General features: G+C 42.3%; 2 protein-coding genes across 11 annotated transcripts in view; both read left to right on the forward strand.

The window, feature by feature from the left end:
• Nucleotides 1-5,055, forward strand: part of LOC139572547 (DENN domain-containing protein 3-like) — a 13,959-nt gene extending 8,904 nt beyond the window's left edge. Inside the window, exons 2-7 of the mRNA XM_071395258.1 lie at nucleotides 1,755-1,894; nucleotides 2,583-2,740; nucleotides 3,156-3,289; nucleotides 3,492-3,610; nucleotides 3,862-3,999; nucleotides 4,390-5,055. Coding sequence (XP_071251359.1) covers nucleotides 1,755-1,894; nucleotides 2,583-2,740; nucleotides 3,156-3,289; nucleotides 3,492-3,610; nucleotides 3,862-3,999; nucleotides 4,390-4,596 — 896 coding nt within the window. The 3' untranslated portion in view covers nucleotides 4,597-5,055. The remainder of the gene's footprint in view (nucleotides 1-1,754; nucleotides 1,895-2,582; nucleotides 2,741-3,155; nucleotides 3,290-3,491; nucleotides 3,611-3,861; nucleotides 4,000-4,389) is intronic.
• Nucleotides 5,056-5,737: 682 nt separating this feature from the next.
• ptk2ab (protein tyrosine kinase 2ab) overlaps nucleotides 5,738-25,763 on the forward strand; it is a 159,553-nt gene continuing 139,527 nt past the window's right edge. For 2 of the 10 annotated variants that reach the window (XR_011674542.1, XR_011674543.1), the window contains exon 1: nucleotides 22,756-23,562. Coding sequence is in view for 6 of the 10 variants with exons in the window: in XM_071396160.1 (XP_071252261.1) it covers nucleotides 23,487-23,562 (76 nt within the window). In the remaining 4 variants the exon portion in view is untranslated. Of the gene's footprint in view, nucleotides 5,926-7,004; nucleotides 7,104-18,568; nucleotides 18,599-22,728; nucleotides 23,563-25,763 lie in introns of those variants that run through there. The other 8 variants (XM_071396155.1, XM_071396154.1, XM_071396157.1 and 5 more) reach the window with 7 other exon arrangements.

A 25,763-nucleotide genomic window follows, 5' to 3' on the forward strand; every position in this document is an offset into this window, starting at 1 on the left:
ACATGTCCTGTAAGGCGCATGTCCTAACGTGTTCTGTAAGGTGCATGTCCTGTAAGGCGCATGTCCTAACACATCTGAGTGGAAACCAGAGGAGCTTTGAAGCCGTAATAGTTGGCTGCAAATACACACTAGTGGAAAGCACCCAGACAGGCCTAATTGTTTGTCTACTCTCAGCTGTTTATGTAGATGAGTACATGTGCCATGTATTGTCAAAGTTTGTCTCATTTCTTCACACTTGTCAGGTGTGGTAACTTATGAACTTGTTGTACTGTACAGTGTGAGTCAACAAAACTTAATATATCACTGACCGGCTCAACTTTTTTTTTTTTTTTTTTTACATTCGTTAAACGTAGAGGCTCAGAGCTACAAAATGGTATATCATACACTGCATTTTTGAGGAACAATGGGAAAGTAATTCTGCTTTGAAAGTTGATAAACCTGTAAACTCACTTTTGAGAAAAAGGACATTGAATGTTTTGGTACCTACTGGAGAACTCTCCTTTGTCTACACCATTCAGCATTGTTCACACACTCTTAAGCCAGCCCCACCCATCTCTTTAAGGATTCACATGTGAGGTCATGTGATCAACACTGAATACTGTAGTAAAGATTAAGACTAAAAGTGGTAGTAGCCAACAATAAGGAAACATTCCAGGTAAACAAAGTGTCCAGATAAAAATACTTAATAGATATTAGATGACTCTTACCCAGACACACTTGTCTAAATTGATGGGTCATGTGAAAGAAACGCTATAACCCCCAGCCACATCCAGTTGTGTAAAAAGTATTAGTGTCATACTTGAGTAAATGTAAAGATACCTTAATACAAAATGACAGAAGTAAAAGTCACCCAGTAAAATACTACTTTAGAAAAAGTCTAAAAGTATTTGGTTTTAAAAATACTTAAGTATCAAAAGTAAATAGAATAAAATGTACTTCAGTATCAAAGGTAAAAGTATAAATCATTTCAAATTCCTTATAGTAAACGACGGCCTAATTTTAATTGTTTTATTTTTATTTACGGATAGCCAGGGGCACACTCCAAGACATAATTTACAAATGAAGCATTTGTGTTTAGTGAGTCCGCCAGATCAGAGGCAGTAGGATGACCAGGGATGTTCTCTGTTTAGTGAGTCCCCCAGATCAGAGGCAGTAGGGATGACCAGGGATGTTCTCTGTTTAGTGAGTCCCCCAGATCAGAGGCAGTAGGGATGACCAGGGATGTTCTCTGTTTAGTGAGTCCGCCAGATCAGAGGCAGTAGGGATGACCAGGGATGTTCTCTGTTTAGTGAGTCCGCCAGATCAGAGGCAGTAGGGATGACCAGGGATGTTCTCTGTTTAGTGAGTCCGCCAGATCAGAGGCAGTAGGGATGACCAGGGATGTTCTCTTGATAAGTGCTTGAATTGGACCATTTTCCTGTCAAAATGTAACGAGTACTTTTGGGTGTCCAGGGAAAAATGTATGGAGTAAAAAGTACATTATTTTCTTTCTGTAGTGAAGTAAAAGTTTCCCAAAAAATAATAGTATGATCTCAAAGGCACTGAAAAACCCCAACATATTCTATGTTGTAATGCAGAGCTACAGTATATACCGTATACATATAATCTATATGCCTGGGAGTATCCATTGACTGGCTGACCCATGGATTGTACATTTAAGTTTTAGTGTATTTGATGTTGATGTAGACATTCGCAGCTAAAAGCTGAATTGCTGTGACTGACTACAGTCTCTCTCTCTCTCTCTGTTTATCCAGGCCAGTTGAGTTACTCGGAGGCAGACGGAGATGGGAACCCCAAGCTGTGGTGTGCCCTCAGTGGTGGGAGGGTGGTTGTGTTTGATGCAGCCAGCTGGTCCATGCAGCAGAACTGTGTTCAAGTGGGATCCTCCCAACTGGTATGATGTCTGCAAGCAGACACATACCATTTCCCCTGCGCTCTCCCTGGACTATTGCTTGAGCCTTCCTACTAGGCTCTGTTCCAATATCCACATTAGTGTAGCAGAACACTTAGAGAGAAGCATTGGATTTGGCCATGCATTCTAAGGGTTATATGCTAGTGTGGATATTGGAACATGTCCTTTGTTTCCGTGAAATTGCTTACAGATATCCTTTGAAAAGAAGTTGTTATATTGAATTAAGTACACAGTGATCTCTTTCTCTCCCTCTCTAGCTCTCTGTTTCACTTGTTCTCTCTCTCCCTCTCATCTCTCTCTTTCTCTACCTCTCTCTCTCTCCCCCCTCTAGTTCTGTTTCACTTGTTTTCTCTCTCTCCTCTCCTCTCTTTCACTCTCTCTTTCACTCCTCTCTCTCTCTCTCTCTCTCTCTCTCTCTCTTTCTTCTGTTGATAGTGTTTCCTCCTTTCTGTGGTCTCATGAGGCATGAACAGGAGTGTCTACCATTCACATGACAGTGGATTAAACCTGGATATGTATGCGTCCAAAATAGCACCCTATTCCCTATATAGTGCACTTCTTTTGACGAGAGTCCTATGGGCCTTGGTCGAAAGTAGTGGACTATATAGGGAATAGGTGCCATTTGGGACGCAATTTATGTGCTGAATACGTGGCTTTATTATGTGCACAGAACTGCATGCTGGGATTGGACCAGGATCAAGTATGGATTGGCTCCCAGGATTCCATCATTTACATAATTGACACTCGCAGCATGTCCTGCAATAAGCAGCTGACAGAGCACAGGCATGAGGTTATGGACTTTGCCCTGGAGGAGAGTGACAAGATGAGGTAAAATGTTACACATATAGTACCGTATGTCTGTGTCCCACAGGGCACCCTATTCCCTATATACTGTAGGGCACTCTTTCATGCTACAGTCACTTCACCCTCACAAACTGTTAACCCATGTGTGATGCTCAGGATTCTATGTTGAAGGAAGGATAATGTGTTAGAACTGCCTGTTCAAATGACCAATGCACCTATTGCAGAAAGTAGTTCTAACTGTCCTCGCCCCAGTATCATTTTGCAAGGCTCTTAGAACATGGAGTGTTCAGTATTCTGATGTCTATTTCCAACCAGCAGATGGCAGCAGTGTACTTAAACTACAATTTACTTTGCCCTCAGTGAATCATCAGTAGTTAGACCACAATCAGGCTTCTACATGGTGCTTGTTTTAATCCAACTGTCCTCTCCTCCCTCCCAGCCAGACATACTCCTGTAGTGCCGATGGAACAGTCATTCTGTGGGACCTCTCAACGCTAAAAGTGAAAAAGCAGTTTCAACTGGCCTGTGATTGGCTTATGTCCATTCAGCTCTTCAATGGAACACTGTGGTGCTGTAAGTAAACTCACTCAGTCATAGTTGTACTCTAACTCTATATTATTATTATATTCTTTATATACTCCTATGTATTGTATACCCTGCCAATGATCAATTAACAAAGTGTGTCAACTGACCACAAGATAACATGCTAACAACAGCAAGCATCTGGACATAAACTTTTGTTTGTTTTGTTCCCATCTATTGTAATGTTGACTAGGTGCCAGAGACGGCATCATTGAACTGAGGAAGGACGGAACCCCATATCGTAAGATGACACTTCCTGAGGATCTACGGAGCATGCCCACTGAGTTCAGCAGCCTCATCCTCTTCGTAGAGGTAGTAGGCCCATGTTCCCTTCATCTTAGAGATTTCACTGAACCAAGATCTTTATCTCATGCTAGACTTTCACCTTGGAGATTTCACTGAACCAAGATCTTTATCTCATGCTAGGCCTTCACCGTGGTCTCCAAGTGGCCTCAATAATCAAGCCAGACACTATGTATTTTTGCAGCCTTCCAACAGTCAGTTTGCTTGTAATGGGTGTCATGAGCTGATGGCTAAACCAGTCCACTGTGTGTTTCTTTCAGAGGGGCCAGTTGTGGACGAGCTGTTCTGATTCTGACGAGCTCTGTCTCTGGCACTGTAAAGACCTGACCAAGCCTTTCCTGAGGGTGCAGCTGCAGAACTGTACAGGGGTCAACTGTATGATCAAGGTTAAGAATCAGGTGAGAAAATAATGGTCTCAGTTGGATGTTCCCACCTGCTGTTCTTTGCATGTTTTGCTGGTAACACTTTATTGGAAGGGTACCAACATAATAACCTCTTTAACACGTTACTATTAACACATACAAAACACATTCATAGGATTCTGTCAACAACAGTCTTTCTCAGGTGTTGCAATTTCTACAAAAGCTTGTAAAGTAGCAGTTAAAATAGTACAGTACTTAGAAATGATACCATACATTCCACCCTCCCATCATTATTTTATCTTCTTTCTCATAGTAACGATCAGAGTGTCCAGAGCGAACGCTGATTTCTATTTCGGTAGTAAATGTCACAGTACAACTGCAAATCCTCAACAAGCATTGTTTGTCTCCTCCCCCTCCCTCGTCCAGATCTGGGTTGGCTGCAGCGGGCCGAGCCCTGACCAATGCAGGGTGAGTGGGAAGATCTACATAGTGGACACAGAGAGCCACAGTGTAGAGAAAGAGCTGATGGCCCACACAGACAGTGTCCAGGCACTGTGCTCTGCAGAGGGCCGCTATGTACTCAGCGGCTCCGCCTGCCAGGACGGCAAAATCGCCATTTGGAAGGTTGAGTAGAGGACGAGTAGCCTGGTCCAGTATCTGTCCAGTATCTGTTTGTGTGGTTTTGCCAACTCTTTTAAGTGAATAAAATGTTTGGCACAACAATGACAGGAGTTTCCTAAACAGCAGAAACCACCTTGTTCAAAAATCCTGGTGAGGACCCTGCTATTCCCTATATTGTACACTACTTTTGACCAGGGCCCTATAGAGAATAGGGTGCCATTAGGGATGTGGCCAGTGAGGCTCAGGGATGATCATGAAGAACCCTGTCATCCTCTGTTCTCTTTAAGTTGGGGTCTGCCTGTATATACTGGATGATGATGATGTAATAGCATTTCCCTGACTGTTTCACAACGTTTTTATTTATTTCACTAACAATATTCTGGATACACTAAATGTCTTCTTTCAGATTCATATTTCTGCCTCACCCTTGTCTTAGCTGTCACATACAATAATAAAATGATTGTACAGTTATTTTTTTTTATTCCTATGCTCATTCATGCAAGTCAGCCTTTCTTTCATATATATAACAATTATGCACCCTTTGGTCACGTCCCAAATGGTACCCTATTCCCTATAAAGTGCACTACTTTTGACCAGGGCCGTAAGGCTATGGGCAAAATTACTGCACTATTTAGGGAATAGGATGCCATTTAGTATGCCGACTGGGTCTCTGCTATGGGCCTGGCTTGCTGTGTGTTGTAGTATTATGCAGGGAAGCTAATGAAAGGAATGTTTTGGGATGTGTCTGTTAGACAATGGAAACACAGAGTTCTCTTGCTGTGTCTGTGGGTGGGTGTGAATGACATGTAAATGTGAGTCTATTTAACCACAGAGAACTCAGTTGTCAAAGCATTTTTTTGCATTGCAAAATAATATTTCTAATGTATTTAGCTATTTGTAATATCAATGTTGACATTTTATGAAACATTTATGAGAAGTGTATTAGTCACATTAGTATAAGAAAATAAGGTTTTGTGAAGTACTGCCATTCTCATTGATGTAATTGTCATGTGAAAAGCTATTTCCAAGTAGAACAAGTTATGAATTTGCGTTTTGCCAGCTGAGATGGTCAGTGAGTCCACTGAACTCTCCGGCCGTTTCTACTGGGTATGGTCACTACATGGTCACTACACGTCAGCCATATTGGAACTAAGGATGCAGTGCTGCTGTGTCAGTGGTTACGGAGAGTAGGGCGCTAGAGCACCGTGTTGTGGAGAAACCGAAACGGAGAGGGAACCACACACAGCTATACGGTTAATACGGGATTGTAACACATATTTGCAGGATAGGAGACCGGTTAACGGAAATAGTTTAGGTGGATCTTCGATAGTAAAGATATACGTGAGTATAACGTGGCCTTATACATTTTTGAATGATGTGGAGGATATTAAATAACTTTAACATTAGCCAGTTAGCATAGTAAGACCCCAGTCATTGACAATGGGTTGCAGTGAGAGTCGGAGCTTTCAGTTAGCCTACTTTAATTTGCGTTTTTGGTGGAGAAAATACGGTTTCATTTGATGGCGAAAAGGGGACTATATCCTTTATGCACATGAATATGCATGTTTCTGCAAACAGTGGTGCAGTGTCCGAATCTCTCACGCCAAGGTGCAAGGTTCAGCGAACACAGAACGTCTTATTCAAATAGTGTGCAGCGAGTGGCTACATTTCGAGTGGCAACATTAGGGAAATGATACAATGTTGCTAGTTTAAAACAAAAAAGTGATTACAATATTGTTACAATGTTACAAATTGTAACAACTCTCATGGTTGTTTGGAGAGCTCGCTACATTGTATGTCATTGCATGATATAGTTCTGTAGCCGGCTCAGCCCCAGCCATTCTGCATGCAGTTGTTTAAATGACCTGAGTAAGGTATAACGCTACTTGCAGGGGAATAGGGGAAGATTAGCGGAGACCCTAGTATCCTCTGTATTCTCTGTATTTGACACGCTGATGTAATTACACAAGTCGAAGATAGACTGTTCCTTATTCCACGTGTCTAATAACAAAAAACTGCTAAACTCCATAGGCAATTACAAGGCAACAACTATATTACGATGTAACAAAACATGTATAATATCCATAATTGTGTTAAGAGGTTCACAGATATTGAGCTTTCTTCAGTTACTGCTACAGTGCAAACAGTTGAGACTGCTCATAAACTGTAATGATTATTGTTTTTTTTTACAATGAGTTGCATTGATTTGTTGACTGCATATGTTTGCAGGCAAGCAGCATTATTTTATCTGCATGCCTGAATCATCTATTGTTTTGTTTGTTTCCACGATCAGTATCATTGTTGCCGCCATGCCTGCTGCTGTAACAAGTTAAAGCTAGTGTGTAAAGGGAGGAGTTTGGAAGCCAGTAGGAGGAGGGGCCAGGTGTGTTGGTAAGAGGGTGTCAGGTTATCAGCTCAGTAGCACTGACAGAAGTGATTTGCACCAGTTGGAAATACTCTTACATGTAAATAGCCTACAAATATGCAGTTCTGGAATATCCTGGGCTGCGGAAATGGAGGTACGTGTGCTATATTTATATCCATAATACAACTGACAGTTTTTGAGAAGTAGTGGTAGGCTTGTTTGGCTGAGAACTGAACGTGTGTCTGTCTCAAGAAGAGTGAGTCAGTGTGCCTGAGATAAGGGCAGGAAGTTTCTCATGTCATGGCCGTGCATGCAGTTGCATGTGAAACGTCACAGACAGGTAAACGTTGTTTGTAGCATGAACATCATGTTATTAGTGACATCAGGGATTCTTTTGTAGAGGAATCATACAGGAGTATAGAGAGCAGGAGAACCGTACAGAATGTTGTACTGAGTGTTCAACCCTCAGAAGAACCCATAGCCTACCTTGTTTGTCAATGTTACCTGATAAATTCCAGGACACCGAGGTGTACCTCAGAGAATGTGCTGCTTCAGGGCTAGTCTTCTGATATGAGTCATCTCGTCACATCTAATGGCTTGTAATAAGCAGAAATATCAGCAGTTATAATGTGGGTATGAGAATAGATGTCTATGCTTCTGCCCCTGATGATACGGGTACACACAGTGCAATATGTGCCATACACTAACTAACCCTATAGATGTGGTCCTGGTGGAGTAGGCAAAACCATGTGAATGAAACCACACAGTCAAAGACCTGGGTTTCTTTCACCTCCCATGTCCTGACAACAATAGTCAAATCAGCTGTAGTCAAATCAGTAGTCAAATCAATGAAGGCAAATCAGTAGTCAAATCAATGAAGGCAGAGATTGTCGACAAATGTAAGCCGAGATTTTGTTGTGTAGAAAATGTACCTTTTGATGTCGACACAGCCCCTCCAGAGGGCGATCCAGCTGTTATGTATTGCGTCACAATGTTTTGAACAAATTCCAATCTCAGGCATAGACAAGCCTTCCGTTCAATTAGATTTGAGATGATCACTGCCATTGTATGTAATTACAGATCCAGATTGATAATATATAGATGAAGGATCAGGCTAACCTTGCAGTCTCAGTTTGCCTCAGGAACCTCAGGTCTTCAAATGCTCAACTTATCTATGTGGATTCATCGATGGAATTTGCATTAACCTGACTTGTCATGTTATTGTGTAAAAACCCAAATGTACACATTTGCCATATGTTTGTAGTTATTTCTCTGTCTCACTGTATTGTGAAGATAGGCCCTCAGTGGGGAAAAGAGGCCTACTGAGCTTGATAAACATGAACATACATACCTTTTTAATTTGATTATTTAACCTTAATTTAACTAGGCAAGTCAGTTAACACCAAATTCTTATTCACAATGACGGCCTACCCCGGCCAAACCCTAACTTGGGCCAATTGTGCACCGCCCTACGGGACTCCCAATCACGGCCGGATGTGATACAGCCTGGAATCAAACCAGGGTCTGTAGTGACACCTCTCGCTCTGAGATGCAGTGCCTTAGACCGCTGCGCCACTCGGGATACCTACTGTACTCTACCTGACTTTCCAGAAGGCTTTTTAAACAGCACGTATCAGGCAGAACCCAGATCAATGACAGGCACTATTCATTATGGATCCCTTTTTCAATATTAACCTTGGCAGGGTACACTCTGAGCAAAGGCTAGCGCTATCGAATACCTTGCTATCGAATACCTTGTCAAATGTTGTTGTTTTAACATAGGTTTGGAGATCTGCTGTGTAAATCAGCCAGCAGCGATTCAATGCCGAGTGGATGGGGAGTTGATTTGTGTCTTCTGGGGGGAAAGAAATGCCTGGAAAGCCCATCAACAGTGATTTATTCAAAACAGTTATGTATAAGTGAATGTGTGTATTGAGACAACAAGGCTGTCAAGTGTAAAACAATACAAGCAAGGCAAGATCTGGAAGCAAAACCTTTTTATACTCTGTCAGTTAGTCTTTACTAAGAATATAGAACCATCCGTCAATAGTGTTCTTCTCAAGAAGAAGGGCGGTCCGTAGTTAAAGAACTACAGGGAATGGCCTTAGACGTATTAGTCCAATGGGAAAGTGCTTGTGGGAATGACTTTCACTAAACTGCAGTCTTAGAATAAAGGGTTCCAAAAGGGATCTTTGGCTGCTCCATGTAGAGCCCTCTGTTGAAAGGGTTCTACATGCAACCCAAAAGGGTTCTACCTGGAACCAAAAAGGGTTCTTCAAATGGTTATCCTACGGCGACATCCGAAGAACCCTTTTAGGTTCTAGATAGCACCTTTTTTTCTAAGAGTGTGTATTGCAAATAGAGGTACTCAAATAGGCTCTAACCCTCAGTGATTTATGGTGCAGCTCTCACAAGTCTACAACACACTTTAGGCTTGAATAGTGAACATCTCTCTCTCTTGATGTGAGTTGGTCTTTTGTTTGAGATGGTCTCTCGAAACAGCTTTCAAAAATGAGATGATACCAATGGGTTAACCGAAGTCTGGAGCTTTTACACAATTTGACAAATGAGGAAGCTCTGGCCTCCCAGGAATTCAGCGCTGAGACCACAGCATACTGTCACACCCAGCTCTTATCAAGTCACTACTGGGGATGTGAAGACCAAATGACCCAACTCAATTCCTCTGAGCCCACACCTTTTGTTACAATGCTTTCTTACTCCTTTTAGTATGTGTTGCATACCGCCACCAAGTTATTTTTGTTGAACAGCAGCACACACCCACTGGGCACAGATTTGGTTGAGTTGTCAACTAACGTGTGAAATCAACAGAAAATTTCCCCATGCCATTGGATTCATTGGTTCAAATTTGGGTGAAAAAATAATAAATTGCCTTATGTTGATGACTTTAAATTCAATCAGTTTTCCACATTGATTCAACATCACCTTGAATTACTGGGTTGGAATGATGTGGAAACAATGTTGATTCAACCAGTTTTTGCCCAGCGGTCCATGATCTCTGTGGGAACTAGAACTAGCTACCATAATCCATGACAGAAATACATACAGTATTGCGATTGGGCCTGCATTGCAGATGGCTTGTGATAGCAAACACATCCTAAACTGATATGTTGCCAGAGACAAATTTGATTATGTGATGAGCAACATAAATTATGTAAATTGCAACAACACTGACTCAATGGCATTTTTTTATTTTCTCCTAGAAAAATAACCTGAGGTTGAACTGATCATCAAGGTGGCTGCTGTCATCTCTCTCCTTGAATTTGTTATTTTTAATTTCCTGTTAATTTATAGAATGCAAACAGCTAGTGTGTGTTATTCAGTGAGACTAAAATATTTCTAAAACTGGTAGATAGAAATGTATTGAATATAACTAACATGATTGCCAATTCTACCTGACTGATAATCATGTCTGTTCTAAGCTATACATTTCTATGTGACCATTCTGTTCAGAGGATGCTGAAGTGATGTTCTGCTTGATAGGATCTAGATTAGAGGTCGACCGATTATTATTTTTCAACGCCAATACCGATTATTGGCGGACCCAAAAAAAGCCGATACCGATTAATCGGCCAATTTTTTTAAAAATATTTTTTATATATTTATTTATTTATTTATTTATTTGTAATGACAATTACAACAATACTGAATGAACACTTATTTTAACTTAATATAATACATCAATAAAATCATTTTAGCCTCAAATAAATAGTGAAACATGTTCAATTTGGTTTAAATAATGCAAAAACAGTGTTGGAGAAGAAAGTGAAAGTGCAATATGTGCCATGTAAAAAAGCTAACGTTTAAGTTCCTTGCTCAGAACATGAGAACATATGAAAGCTGGTGGTTCCTTTTAACATGAGTCTTCAATATTCCCAGGTAAGAAGTTTTAGGTTGTAGTTATTATAGGAATTATAGGACTATTTCTCTCTATACCATTTGTATTTCATATACCTTTGACTATTGGATGTTCTTATAGGCACTTTAGTATTGCCAGTGTAACAGTATAGCTTCCGTCCCTCTCCTACCTGGGCTCGAACCAGGAACACATCGACAACAGCCACCCTCGAAGCATCGTTACCCATCGCTCCACAAAAGCCGCGGCCCTTGCAGAGCAAGGGGAACAACTACTCCAAGTCTCAGAGCGAGTGATGTCACCGATTGAAACGCTATTAGCGCGCACCCCGCTAACTAGCTAGCCATTTCACATCGGTTACACCAGCCTAATCTCGGGAGTTGATAGGCTTGAAGTCATAAACAGCTCAATGCTTGAAGCATTGCGAAGAGCTGCTGGCAAAACGCACGAAAGTGCTGTTTGAATGAATGCGTACGAGCCTGCTGCTGCCTACCATCGCTCAGTCAGACTGCTCTATCAAATATCAAATCATAGACTTAATTATAACATAATAACACACAGAAATACGAGCCTTTGGTCATTAATATGGTCGAATCCAGAAACTATCATTTCGAAAACAAAACGTTTATTCTTTCAGTGAAATACGGAACCGTTCCGTATTTTATCTAACGGGTGGCATCCATAAGTCTAAATATTCCTGTTACATTGCACAACCTTCAATGTTATGTCATAATTACGTAAAATTCTGGCAAATTAGTTTGCAACGAGCCAGGCGGCCCAAACTGTTGCATATACCCTGACTCTGCGTGCAATGAACGCAAGAGAAGTGACACAATTTCACCTGGTTAATATTGCCTGCTAACCTGGATTTCTTTTAGCTAAATATGCAGGTTTAAAAAATATATACTTCCGTGTATTGGTTTTAAGAAAGGCATTGATGTTTATGGTTAGGTACATTCGTGCAACGATTGTGCTTTTTTCGCAAATGCGCTTTTGTTAAATCATCCCCCGTTTGGCGAAGTTGGCTGTCTTTGTTAGGAAGAAATAGTCTTCACACAGTTCGCAACGAGCCAGGCGGCCCAAACTGCTGCATATACCCAGATTCTGTTGCAAGAGAAGTGACACAATTTCCCTAGTGAAAAGAAATTCATGTTAGCAGGCAATATTAACTAAATATGCAGGTTTAAAAATATATACTTGTGTATTGATTTTAAGAAAGGCATTCATGTTTATGGTTAGGTACATGTTGGAGCAACGACAGTCCTTTTTCGCGAATGCGCACCGCAACGATTATATGCAACGCAGGACACGCTAGATAAACTTGTAATATCATCAACGATGTGTAGTTAACTAATGATTATGATTGATTGATTGATTGTTTTTATAAGATAAGTTTAATGCTAGCTAGCAACTTACCTTGGCTTCTTACTGCATTCGCGTAACAGGCAGGCTCCTCGTGGAGTGCAATGTAAGGCAGTTGGTTAGAGCGTTGGACTAGTTAACCATAAGTTTGCAAGATTGAATCCCCGAGCTGACAAGGTCGTTTTGCCCCTGAACAAGGCAGTTAACCCACTGTTCTTAGGCCATCATTGAAAATAAGAATGTGTTCTTAACTGACTTGCCTAGTTAAATAAAGGTGTACATTTTCTTTTTTTTTGCCAAATTGGTGTCTCAAAATACCGATTTCCGAATGTTATGAAAACTTGAAATCGGCCCTAATTAATCGGCCATTTCGATTAATCGGTCGACCTCTAATCTAGATCTGTAGTCATGACCATTCTGTTCAGGGAATGCTGAAGTGATGTTCTGCTTGACAGGATCTAGATCTCTTACTGTAGTCATGTCTGACAGTCTGAGGCTGGAGGAGATTGAGTGTATTTTTCACATCACTGTAGTTTATACAGCTAATCTTCAGGGCCCAGTTCAAAAAATAAATATCTATCTGGATTTCGCTTATCGGATAGGATTAAATGCATAGAAATGTAATGAATAGAGCGGACAAATCTATTAATTGAGTCCTATCCGATAGCCGACATACAGATAGATCACTTTTAAAAAAACTGGTCCCAGGCCAATAGGATTACTCTGCTAGAGCAGCTGTTAAATGATTACCACTCTAGAACGATTTACCTTGTTTTCATTTACATTAGGTTGAGTTGTGAACTAATGTGAAATCAACGTGAAATCAACCAAAAAAGTCACCCTGTCGTTGGACTTAACAGTTAGGTAAATAAAAGACTAAATTCCCTTACGTTGATGACTTTTTGCAAATCCATTCAGTTTTCCACGTTCAACATCATCAAATTTAAGTTTTTCGTTGAAATGACATGGAAACAACGTTGATTCAACCAGTTTTTGCCCAGTGGGATGGTGCCAATCGTCCTGTCAGGTTTTTTGTGTTGGCTAGGGATGTTTCATATACTGTGCAATGTAGCCTGATTGTGTTGAGACCTAGGGAGTGTTACTATTAGTGCTCTCTTGTCAGTAATACCATTTGAATAGTACAGGCTAGGGGAATTGGGAATTCAGCAGTACTGTACAGTTTGAGTCAGATTGTGATTGGTGACCATCTCCTCCCCTGTGCCTCTCCTTGGCAGGATCAGTGTTGTCTAGGTGAGTAAATGAATGGTGTGACAGAACCCTAGCATTGTGCTGAGTCAGACGTAGGCCATGTAAAGTCCTATAGGCCTATCCACATACACACAGCCACACATACAGTAATCCATTTTGCAAGCTGCTGTCTCAGTAAGTCCAGTACACATCACCACTAAACAATCAACCAGATCAATCAAACAACTAGGTCTGCTGCAGTATGTCAATCCAGTCTGCTCTAGGGGAATCAGGAGGAGTGTTGTAGTCAGTCAGCTAGGTCTGCTCCAGTATGTCAATCCAGTCTGCTCTAGGGGAATCAGGAGGAGTGTTGTAGTCAGTCAGCCAGGCCTGCTGCAGTATGTCAATCCAGTCTGCTCTAGGGGACTCAGGAGGAGTGTTGTAGTCAGTCAGCCAGGTCTGCTGCAGTATGTCAATGTGTTGTAGTCAGTAATGACAGTTGACTCCCTCCTTTTAAAAGGCTGTATTTGTCTTACACACACACACACACACACTAGGGTGCTGTGCTTGGAGTCTGACCCGTTCGTTCCCTCCTCTACACCATTCACTTTAACACCATCTTGCAGGCAGCTTGAGGGGTGATGAGAGAGAAAAAGGTCCAGTTCCCAGGACCACAAATACAAATTCCATCTAGACACCGTTGCCCTATAGCAGTGGTTCCCAAACTTTTTATAGTCCCGTACCCCTTCAAGCATTCAACCTCCAGCTGCGTACCCCCTCTAGCACCAGGGTCAGCACACTCTCAAATTGTGTTTTTTGCCACCATTGTAAACCTGCCACACACACACACTATACAATACATTTATTAAACATAAGAATGAGTGTGAGTTTTTGTCACAACCCGGCTCGTGGGAAGTGACAAAGAGCTCTTATAGGACCAGGGCACAAATAAGAATATAATAATAATAATAATCATCAATCATTTTGCTCTTTATTTAACCATCTTAGATATAAAACCTTATTTGTTCATCGAAAATTGTGAATAACTCACCACAGGTTAATGAGAAAGGTGTGCTTGAAAGGATGCACATACCTCTGCAATGTTGGGTTGTATTGGAGAGAGTTTGTATTAAATCATATTCCACACACAGTCTGTGCCTGTATTTAGCTTTCATGCTAGTGAAAGTACTCTCACGTACTGTAGGTACGTGGTTGCAAAGGGCATCAATGTCTTAACAGTGCGATTTGAATACTCAGGATAGTCTGAGCGCAGCCCAATCCAGAAATCTGGCAGTGGCTTTTGATTAAATAAAATTTTCACAGAACCGCTTGTTGCAATTTCAATGAGGCTCTCTTGTTCAGATATCGGTAAGTGGACTAGAGGCAGGGCATGAAAAGGATAACGAATCCAGTTTTTTGTGTCATCCGTTTCAGGAAAGTACCTGCGTAATTGCACACCCAATTCACTCAGGTGCTTCGCTATATCACATTTGACATTGTCCGTAAGCTTGAGTTAATTTGCACAGAAAAAATCATACAATGATGGAAAGACCTCTGTGTTGTCCTCATTAATGCAGACAGAGAAGAGCTCCAACTTCTTAATCATAGCCTCAATGTTGTCTCACACATTGAATATAGTTGCGGAGAGTCCCTGTAATCCTAGATTCAGATCATTCAGACAAGAAAAACATCACCCAGATAGGCCAGTCGTGTGAGAAACTCATCATGCAAGCGGTCAGACAAGTGAAAATTATAGTCAGTAAAGAAAACTTTAAGCTCGTCTCTCAATTTAAAAAAATGTGACCAATACTTTGCCCCATGATAACCAGCTCACTTTTGTATGTTGTAAAAGCGTTACATGGTCGCTGCCCATATCATTGCAAAGTGCAGAAAATAAGTTCAGGGGCCTTTCTTTAACAAAGTTAACCATTTTCACTGTAGTGTCCAAAAACGTCTTTCAAGCTGTCAGGCAGTCCCTTGGCAACAAGAGCCTCTCGGTGGATGCTGCAGTTTACCCAAGTGGCGTCGGGAGCAACTGCTTGCACGTGCGTTACCACTCCACTATGTCTCCCTGTCATGGCAGTGAAACCAGGTTACTCAGGCGAGGAAAAAAACTCACCCAAATGTATAGCCCCGTTGGAAAATATAAATGTACTGTTTGAAAATGTGAAGAAAGAAAAATAATAGAATGTGAATAAAAAATAAATAAATGTGAATCACATTTTTATTTGGCGTACCCGCGACGGCATTGCGAGGACCCCTGGGGTTTGGGAATACCTGCCCTAGAGCACACACACAACTATACATCCCTCGGCCTGAACATCAGCGCCACAGGGACCTTCCACACAACTATACATCCCTCGGCCTGAACATCAGCGCCACAGGGAACTTCCACACAACTATACATCCCTCGGCCTGAACATCAGCACCTCAGGGAACTTCCACACAACTATACATCCCTCGGCCTGAACATCAGCGCCACAGGGAACTTCCACACAACTATACATCCCTCGGCCTGAACATCAGCGCCACAGGGAACTTCCACACAACTATACATCCCTCGGCCTGAACATCAGCGCCACAGGGAACTTCCACAAAGCTGTGAACGATCTGAGAGACAAGGCAAGAAGGGCCTTCTATGCCATCAAAAGGAACATAACATTCGACATACCAATTAGGATCTGGCTAAAAATACTTGAATCAGTTATAGAACCCATTGCCCTTTATGGTTGTGAGGTCTGGGGTCCGCTCATCAACCAAGAATTTACCAAATGGGACAAACACCAAATTGAGACTCTGCATATAGAATTCTGCAAAAATATCCTCTGTGTACAACGTAAAACACCAAATAATGCATGCAAAGCAGAATTAGGCCGATACCCGCTAATTATTAAAATCCAGAAAGGAGCCATTAAATTCTACAACCACCTAAAAGAACCTCTCTTGGTTTTGGAGAGATTTTCATCATTGGATGGAACAAGGAATTATTGGATGGAACTGCAATTATTGGATGGAACAAGGGTAGAGTCTGTCAGCTTGAGGAAATGTTGCAGCGCCTGCAAGCCTCCAGTGTGTGGGATGTTAGTGTATAAGCTAACCATACGTCTGCTACAGTGGGACCAGATAGAGCCATGACAAAACAAGGAAATAAAACTGCTGAAAGCCGATTGGCTTCCTATTTAAAAATAAGATTGAGAACAAGCTATGAAAGGTTGCTGGATTGAATCCCCGAGCTGACAAGGTAAAAATCTGTTGTTCTTCCCCTGAACAAGGCAGTTAACCCACTGTTCCCTGATAGGCTGTCATTGTAAATAAGAATTTGTTCTTAACTGACTTGCCTAGTTAAATAAAGGTTTTTAAAAAATGCAATGAAGGAAAAATACTGGATTTTGGTGCAGGTACAGCCATCCAGCTCAAGAATAAATATTACGATATTGTGAAAATGATACGATATGATATAGTGTCAAAAATAATATCCCGATATGTCATTGCATCGAAGTTTTTCTTCTCCCCAGCGCTACTTTTAACCAGGGCACAAAAGTAGTGCACTATGTAGGGAATAGGGTGTAATTTGGGACGTAGCCTATGTTGACTAGCCGCCGTCATATTCATATGAACACGTCTAAAGCAAACTTTTATTGACCATTCATTCTCTAGTGCAAACAAAACAGTGGCATTTCATAGTCACATCAATATTACAAGAGGAATTGATAGAACCATTTATTTTGATCAGTGAGGAGGAATATACAATCACTGTACCACAGAATTGCTAACTTCTCTCAGTTTCTGGCTTAGTTTCCTAGGTCATGACTACGTCCATGTCATTTGAAGCCCTGGCGCTTAACATTAAAAATGTTTGTTGCCTTTTTTTAAAACCCCCAATTGACTTATTTCCATCTGAAGTCTTACATCATGAATCCCTTATTCATTCACTGCTGTTCGCTCAGATCATCTCTCTATCATCTCCTCTGCTGTGCTTTCTGCTGAGACAGCTTTAGTCAGGAATAATGAGCATTATGATTAACTGATGAGCTTAGCTGCTCCTGGCTCCTCACTGATAGCAGGACCTCTGTCTGCCTGTCTTTTTGTCTTTCTCTCTGTCTGCCTGTCGGTCAGCGGAGGCTGCTGATGGGAGGACGGCTCATAATAATGGCCAGAACGGAGCAAATGGAATGGCATCAAACACCTGGAAACCATGGAAACCATGTGTTTGATGTATTTGATACCATCCCACTCATTCCTCTCCTCTCCAGCCATTACCATGAGCCTGTCCTCCCCAATTAAGGTGCCACCAACCTCCTGTGCTGTCTGTCTAATAATGTGTCTAATAATGTAGCCAGCTCTTCAATATCGCCACCCTAAGAAGCCAGTGAAATACTGATGTGGTATCTAGAGGGTCTTATCAAAGTCCTGCCATCATCTGCTGTCCGTCTGAACGTGCCTCGGACTTTAATGACCGCAGGAGGATGTCATCTGAGTGCCAAAGGCCACCCTATTCCCCTTTTTAGTGCTCTACTTTTGACTTGGGCCCATTGGGCTCTGGTGAGAAGTAGTGCACTATGTAGGGAATATGTTGTCATTTGGGACGTAGGCGTGATCTCCACTGGAGGACAAGGTTAGGTGGTGACTGACTGCAGGCAGGCAGACAGGGAGCACTGTGCTGAATCCAAAACACTGTTTGTGGAGAAAATAGCCTAGACTGCTGAATGCTTATTAAATTAGGGCTAATCAATTGTAAAGTCATCAGAAGCACATCCTCCTCCCTGTGTCAAGATTGGGTGCGTTCCATCCAGGATTAATCCTCCTAGTTTCTACCTTTCTACCACTTTCACCACCATCTCTCCAAATCAATTCCTGACAGTCACCAGCCTGCTACCATCATGCTAGCCTTTAAGAAATGTCCAGTACCATCAATGTATAATGATGACAATCACCGTTACATTACCTGAAACAGCAAACGTTCTGTGCAAGCAGGCCAAGACCCCAGTGCCTTTGGCAGTGCAGTCTAACAGCCTCTGGGCTGTGCTGAACAGATGACCTCTAGGGGGCTGTATCTGCACAGGTGCTGCTGGCTACTGGCTAGCCTCCAGTGGTGCGTAGCTTTCAAGGATCACAGTCAGCTCATGTAAATACCCTGAGTAATGCCATTCAATGCCATCCTAACATACTTCTCTCTCTCTCTGTTTCCCTTGCAGATATTTCCAGGATATCATCAAACTACGCTGGTATGTACCGGGGGATTTTGCCCTGGCAGTAAAGATTCTGTCATTTAAAGTGAATAGTGCTACGTGTATTTTGCCCTGGCAGTAAAGATTATGTCATTTAAAGTGAATAGTGCTACGTGTATTTTGCCCTGGCAGTAAAGATTATGTCATTTAAAGTGAATAGTGCTACGTGTATTTTGCCCTGGCAGTAAAGATTCTGTCATTTAAAGTGAATAGTGCTAGGTGTATTTTGCCCTGGCAGTAAAGATTCTGTCATTTAAAGTGAATAGTGCTACGTGTATTTTGCCCTGGCAGTAAAGATTCTGTCATTTAAAGTGAATAGTGCTACGTGTATTTTGCCCTGGCAGTAAAGATTCTGTCATTTACAGTTAATAGTGCTACGTGTATTTTGCCCTGGCAGTAAAGATTCTGTCATTTAAAGTGAATAGTGCTACGTGTATTTTGCCCTGGCAGTAAAGATTCTGTCATTTACAGTTAATAGTGCTACGTGTGAAGCGCTGGTTGACTGTGTAGTATTTATAGAAAAAGGACAAACTGCACCTAGACTTGCTCTAGATGAGTGCAGCCAGATTGTATTCCACATGTTGTTCCCTATACAATACATACAGCTATTCCACATGTTGTTCCCTATACAATACATACAGCTATTCCACATGTTGTTCCCTATACAGTACATACAGCTATGTGACTCTGTTAGCTTCCTGGAGGGGGCCCATGGCTGAAGCTAAAGGCATGATGGGGCTCTCTTCATCTCCTGCAATCAACATTTCTCTCTGATTCTTCATCAATATTTCATTGTTTGAACAACATGTACTGGAGAAAATGATCTATTGGAAAATATCAGATAACTATTTGTTGCAGTAAACATCTCTGCGAAGGAATGAAAATCTCTTCCAGTTTGATAGCTATTTCATTTCTCACCAGACTTACAGTTTTGACTTAAATCGGCTTGAAAATCTATGGCAAGACCTCAACATGGCTGGCTAGCACAGCCTGTTCTCATAGTTTCACTTCGGAATTGCCGTAATTGGAGGAACGTACATTTTTTACCCATTCATTCTGCGTGTTTACAGGGTTAATTCCGCGTGGTTACAGCGTTAATTTTGCGTGTTTACAGGGTTAAAACAGAAACAACTCAAAGGGTAAATGTGCTGTTTTCATTCAGTATCATTGAGTACTCTCCCTGCTTGCAACAGAATTGTGAACTGCCGTGGCGCATGGGTCTAAGCAGTGTGCTCTGGCTCAGAGCCTCGTGAGTTCGTTGTGCCATTGTGTTATTATTTATTTATTTGAGTAGCTCCAACAAAGGCATATATCCACATCCTCAGTACCTTTTCACATGTCCCAAATCGAAGGCTTTTTCTTGTGACCAGCCTGGTCCAGCGATGATCAACAACCAACTTGACAGAGCTTGAAGAATGGTAAAAACAATAATGTAATGTGTAAATATTGTACAATCCAGGTGTGCAAAGCTCTTAGAGAATTACCCAGGAAGACTCACAGCTGTAATCACTGCCAAAGGTGATTCTAGTATGTATTGACTCAAGGGTGTGAATAGGGTTTTCACTTTGTCATTATGGAGTATTGTGTGTAGATGGGTGAGAAGAAATCGATTGAATCCATTTTCAATTCAGGCTGCGACACAACAAAATGTTGAATAAGTCAAGGGGTATGAATACATTCTGAAGGCACTGTATGTATGTGTGGAGCTGGAGCCCATTATTTTAGACATAATGGGGTTTCTAACCTGATATCTAGGGCTCTGAGGCAGCCATGTTCCCTGTGGGAGTGTATTGCGACAGACTATCAGTGGAAACATCTCTAAATTCTCTCTGTACTCACAGGGTTAGGATGGAGCTGGCTGTGAGGACAGACAGGCTAAGTGGTTGGTTGTGTACAGTTAAATAACATCCAGCTGATTGGTTGTGTTGATCCATAGTCAGTCAGCAGTATTGGAGAATCGTGGCCTGGCCAAGACTGGATAACTGCACCAAAAGCCGGTATCATCTGACAGACTGACGTCCTCTTGAATGGGGTGCGGAGTAAACAGAGTATGAACCATCCTGCATCAGTTAAGCCCCTTATACAGTACATACCAACACTTTTACCAGGGTTTAGATACCCAGATTTCTCATATTCTCTCTGGTTTGGTTTTTATCACCTTGTTATGTTGTTTTGGCCTCTTATGTGAATGGATGGTGTCCCTGGTTGTGTGTCTGATTTGAGGTAGACAGACACACAGGCATGAAGCATCTGTACTCCGCTTGAAGAAAGCAGTGCTGCAGCACCTTGGTGTTGCTTGCAGGTTAGTGTGATTTAGTGGAAGGCTTTAGTTTGTGGAGAGCTAGGCTAGATCTGACTGTGATAAATCACTGCTAGGTTACATAATGAAAGCTGTTCATGGCAGGTGCAATCTACTCTCTCTCTTTGTTTCAGCTACAGGCCCAGAAAAACATGTTGCAAAACACACACACACACACACACTTCTGAATGTTTAAAGGGACCATAGAACTGCCTGTGTGTGATGTGTGTAATGAGTAGAGTGAGATTTGTCCCTTGATTAAGTTTGTTGTTTTCATGTCGGGGTGATTCACAGCCACAATTAATATTGTTATTTCTTCTTTAGTTTTACAGACATCTTGAATATTTGTCATGGTAATTGCAGCAATTAAAACATTTAGTTGGTCTCACACTGTCCCAAATTCCCTTTATAGTGCACTACTTTTGACCAGAGCCCTATGGGCCCTGATCTAAAGTAGTGTACTATAAAGGGACTAGGGTGCCTTTTTGGATGCAGCCTTAAAGTGTGTTAATGTGCTTGCTGAAAATGAGGAATTGATGTAGCACCCCTTGAGAGGAATTGATAATGCATATTCAATTTATACTGTGTGCATGTGGAAAATAGTCCTCTTTGAAAGGATGTACTATAGACAGAAGGCCTATACTGTGAAAAACCCAATGACAACCAGATCCCTCTCCTCTCTCTATGGTGAATAATGTATGTTGAGGCTGTGCTTGATTATGATAAGTATAGAACAGCACCATCCTGTAGAGCTGTTGAGGTAAGTCAGTGGGTACAAACCAGGCTGTCTGTCTGTTCACAGTGCTTCAGTTGAGTGGAGTGACTAAACACATCAAAGTATCATTTTTCTGGGTCAATCATCTGTCAAACTCATTCCCCAAGTGTCAGAGAGTTTTTGCTCCTCCGTTGTACATGATTGATTAATTAAGGAAGGTCACTGATTAGTAAGGAACTCTATTCACCTGGTTGTCTAGGAGACGCTAGGCCCTCCATGGAATGAGTTTGACCCCCCCCCCCCCGGCTGATTTAAATAAAGCTTGATGATACCATTGTGTTTTGCAGCAGGTTTAGAACTGCTTGTGTATGTAATAGCCTAGGACTAATTCATGCATTATGACCTTATTCCATAGAATCTCTGTTCTGTTGTGTGATTGGTGGAATCAAAAAGCTCCATCGCCACTAAGACAGGGAGATAGCTGTGACCTCATCACACCACAGATCCAGTATCTGATCCCAGACATTCACTAGGATGGTGATAGCATTGCAGAGTTACTTTTCATATCACTTAAAACATCTTATGTAACGTCATCAATATTCCTCACCTGTCTACACCTTGGAGGAAAATGGAATGCTGCAAATGGAAAGCATACAGGAGAGAGGAGAAGAGGAAGAAGGGAGGAACTGAGAGAGGGAGGGACATGTTTTGGCTGATAGCCAGAGGCATAGGGGCAGACCTTGTTGTAAGGAGGAGAAAGAGGAGGAGGAAGAAGGGAGGAACTGAGAGAGGGAGGGACATGTTTTGGCTTATAGCCAGAGGCATAGGGGCAGACCTTGTTGTAAAGAGGAGGAGGAAGAAGAGATATTGTTTGCTAATGAACTGAGCGCTAGTCATGACCCAGGATGTACTTGATTTGCAGCTCTCTCTCATTCTCTCTCTCTCAACCGTGGCTGAAGAGCCGCTGTCCGTTTTGTGAACAGGAGAAGAGCTGAGTATAGTTCCCTAAATGAGGTTGAGCTCTCTACTAGTCTCTTGCCCTCCTTCTCTCTCCTCCCACCCTGCCTCCCGCCTCCCTCACTCTCTCTCTACCTCTCTCTCTCTCTCTGAGTCACACACAAACCCAGCTCACACCCTCCTGACACAGCCGACTCGGCAGCAGCGTTTCACAGAAGCAGTAGCAGCAGCTTGTCCTGGATTACAAGGCTGTCACATCGGAGTAGACAGGCGGTTGTAGTGCTGAACTAACTGAAGGATTGTTTTGTTTTTTGTCTCCTCTGTGTCTTCTACTACACTGTTTTCCAAGTCCGCTGCCTCCCGGGCTTGATTCATTTACAAGGCTGTGCAGAGGCACGTAGAGGGATTTATTTAGAGGCTGGAAGCCAACGCTGAGGGGATCTGAAGAGGAATCGGAAGATAAGGAGCTGACAACACAGCCCTGTCCCATATTGATCTTCTGTCTCTCTCTCTGTCTCTCTCTCTCTGTCTCTCTGTCTCTCTCACTCCCTCTCGGAGTGACACCAAACACCTCTGACCCGGAAACAGCCTGTCTGTCAGGCAAGGTGGATGTTAGGATAAAAACCTCTTGGGGATTTCACTGAGTTGCTCCCTTGACGTCTTCTCCTCCTCACCCCACAGTTCTCTCCCCTGAGGCAGGGCTGTGTGAACGGGTCAGAGGGGGGCAGCGGTAGGGGCTGTGAGGAGCGGAGAGGGGCTGTGCCGGGGTCCTCCGGGGCAGAGGAAGAAGCAGCAGCCTGTCCTGGCCTGGCCTCTATGCGGTTGTGGAAGGGGACAGGGTCAGGGAGCCTGGGGCTGGTTCAGGCCGCAGGGTCTGGTGGTGGGATAGAAAGACAGGTGCTGCTGCGGCCATCATGGAGAGGAGTGGCTGCATCCCCCTATGCTGGGCCCGGGGCGCCTGTGTTTACGCTCAACACCCTCCACTCCCAAGTATGTACTGTGTACACACAGCAGATATGTTATGCACACTAGGTGCTTCTAGGTAGAGCCTTTTAACCAGTGTTCATCTCAGTGTTTTTTAGAGGTCTTTCTGTTGATGATGGCTGTGTTTGGATGTGTGATGAATATGAATGTGATTTAAGGCTACACTGACTGAATGCTAATTCCCAGAACTCTGCTATAGTTAGAGATGAATGTGATTTGCCATGCCCTGCTTTATGCAGGTATTATTGCTGCCTCTCCTACTATAACATGCCAAGACGTCAGGTGCGCTGAATGGCAATGCCCCAATGTGTACAGCAGCACTGTACCGCAGGTTGCCATAGAGACAAAGGTATTCTTCTCTCATCTGATCACCACAACAAACCAAGCCATGGTGGTCATTAAGTCATCCATGGCTGTGAAAGTAATCAGTACAGCATCTAACGCAGTGTTTCCCAACTCCAGTCCTCATTTTTATTGTAGCCCTGGACAAGCACACCTGATTCAACTAATCATCAGGCCCTAAATGAGTTGAATGAGATATGTTTGTCCCGGGCTACAACAAAATGTGTGCTGGTGGTGTTACTGGAGAACCGGAGCTGGGAAACGCTGACTACTGCTGAGCACTGACTTACAGGAGGACTGCTGTCTGTCTGTCCCCTGAACATATTACGGAGCAGAGGGGTGAATTCCCATTAGTCTTGAACTGATTAAGTGTCGGGCAGGGCTGTGATTAGTGTTCTAGTGAGGAGAGGGGATAGCTGTTGAATAACTAGGCCAGGTAGAGCGAGAACTGCCCAGGCAACAGCAGTAGCAGCAGAACTAGCAGCAGTAGTGGAAGTAGAAACAGGACTATCAGCAGTAGAAACAGAACTAGTAGCAGTAGAAACATAAACAGAACTATCAGCAGTAGAAACAGAACTAGTAGCAGTAGAAACAGAAACAGAACTAGTAGCAGTAGAAACAGAACTCGTAGCAGTAGAAACAGAAACAGAATTAGTAGCAGTAGAAACAGAAACAGAACTCGTAGCAGCAGAAACAGAAACAGAACTAGTAGCAGTAGAAACAGAACTAGTAGCAGTAGAAACAGAACTAGTAGCAGTAGAAACAGAACTAGTAGCAGTAGAAACAGAACTAGTAGCAGTAGAAACAGAAACAGAACTAGTAGCAGTAGAAACAGAACTAGTAGCAGTAGAAACAGAACTAGTAGCAGTAGAAACAGAAACAGAACTAGTAGCAGTAGAAACAGAACTAGTAGCAGTAGAAACAGAACTAGTAGCAGTAGAAACAGAAACAGAACTAGTAGCAGTAGAAACAGAACTAGTAGCAGTAGAAACAGAAACAGAACTAGTAGCAGTAGAAACAGAAACAGAACTAGTAGCAGTAGAAACAGAACTAGTAGCAGCAGAAACAGAACTAGTAGCAGTAGAAACAGAAACAGAACTAGTAGCAGTAGAAACAGAAACAGAACTAGTAGCAGTAGAAACAGAAACAGAACTCGTAGCAGTAGAAACAGAACTAGTAGAAACAGAACTAGTAGCAGTAGAAACAGAACTAGTAGCAGTAGAAACAGAAACAGAACTAGTAGCAGTAGAAACAGAAACAGAGCTAGCAGCAGCAGAAACAGAACTAGTAGCAGTAGAAACAGAAACAGAACTCGTAGCAGTAGAAACAGAACTAGTAGCAGTAGAAACAGAACTAGTAGCAGTAGAAACAGAACTAGTAGCAGTAGAAACAGAACTAGTAGCAGTAGAAACAGAAACAAACAGAACTAGTAGCAGTAGAAACAGAGCTAGTAGCAGTAGAAACAGAAACAGAACTCGTAGAAACAGAACTAGTAGCAGTAGAAACAGAAACAGAACTAGTAGCAACAGAAACAGAACTAGTAGCAGTAGAAACAGAAACAGAACTAGTAGCAGTAGAAACAGAAACAGAACTCATAGCAGTAGAAACAGAACTAGTAGCAGTAGAAACAGAAGCAGAGCTAGTAGCAGTAGAAACAGAACTCGTAGAAACAGAACTAGTAGCAGTAGAAACAGAAACAGAACTCGTAGCAGTAGAAACAGAACTCGTAGAAACAGAACTAGTAGCAGTAGAAACAGAAGCAGAGCTAGTAGCAGTAGAAACAGAACTCGTAGAAACAGAACTAGTAGCAGTAGAAACAGAAGCAGAGCTAGTAGCAGTAGAAACAGAACTCGTAGAAACAGAAC

The sequence above is a fragment of the Salvelinus alpinus genome, chromosome 4, assembly GCF_045679555.1.
Source record: "Salvelinus alpinus chromosome 4, SLU_Salpinus.1, whole genome shotgun sequence".
NCBI classification, from domain to species: Eukaryota; Metazoa; Chordata; class Actinopteri; order Salmoniformes; family Salmonidae; genus Salvelinus; species Salvelinus alpinus.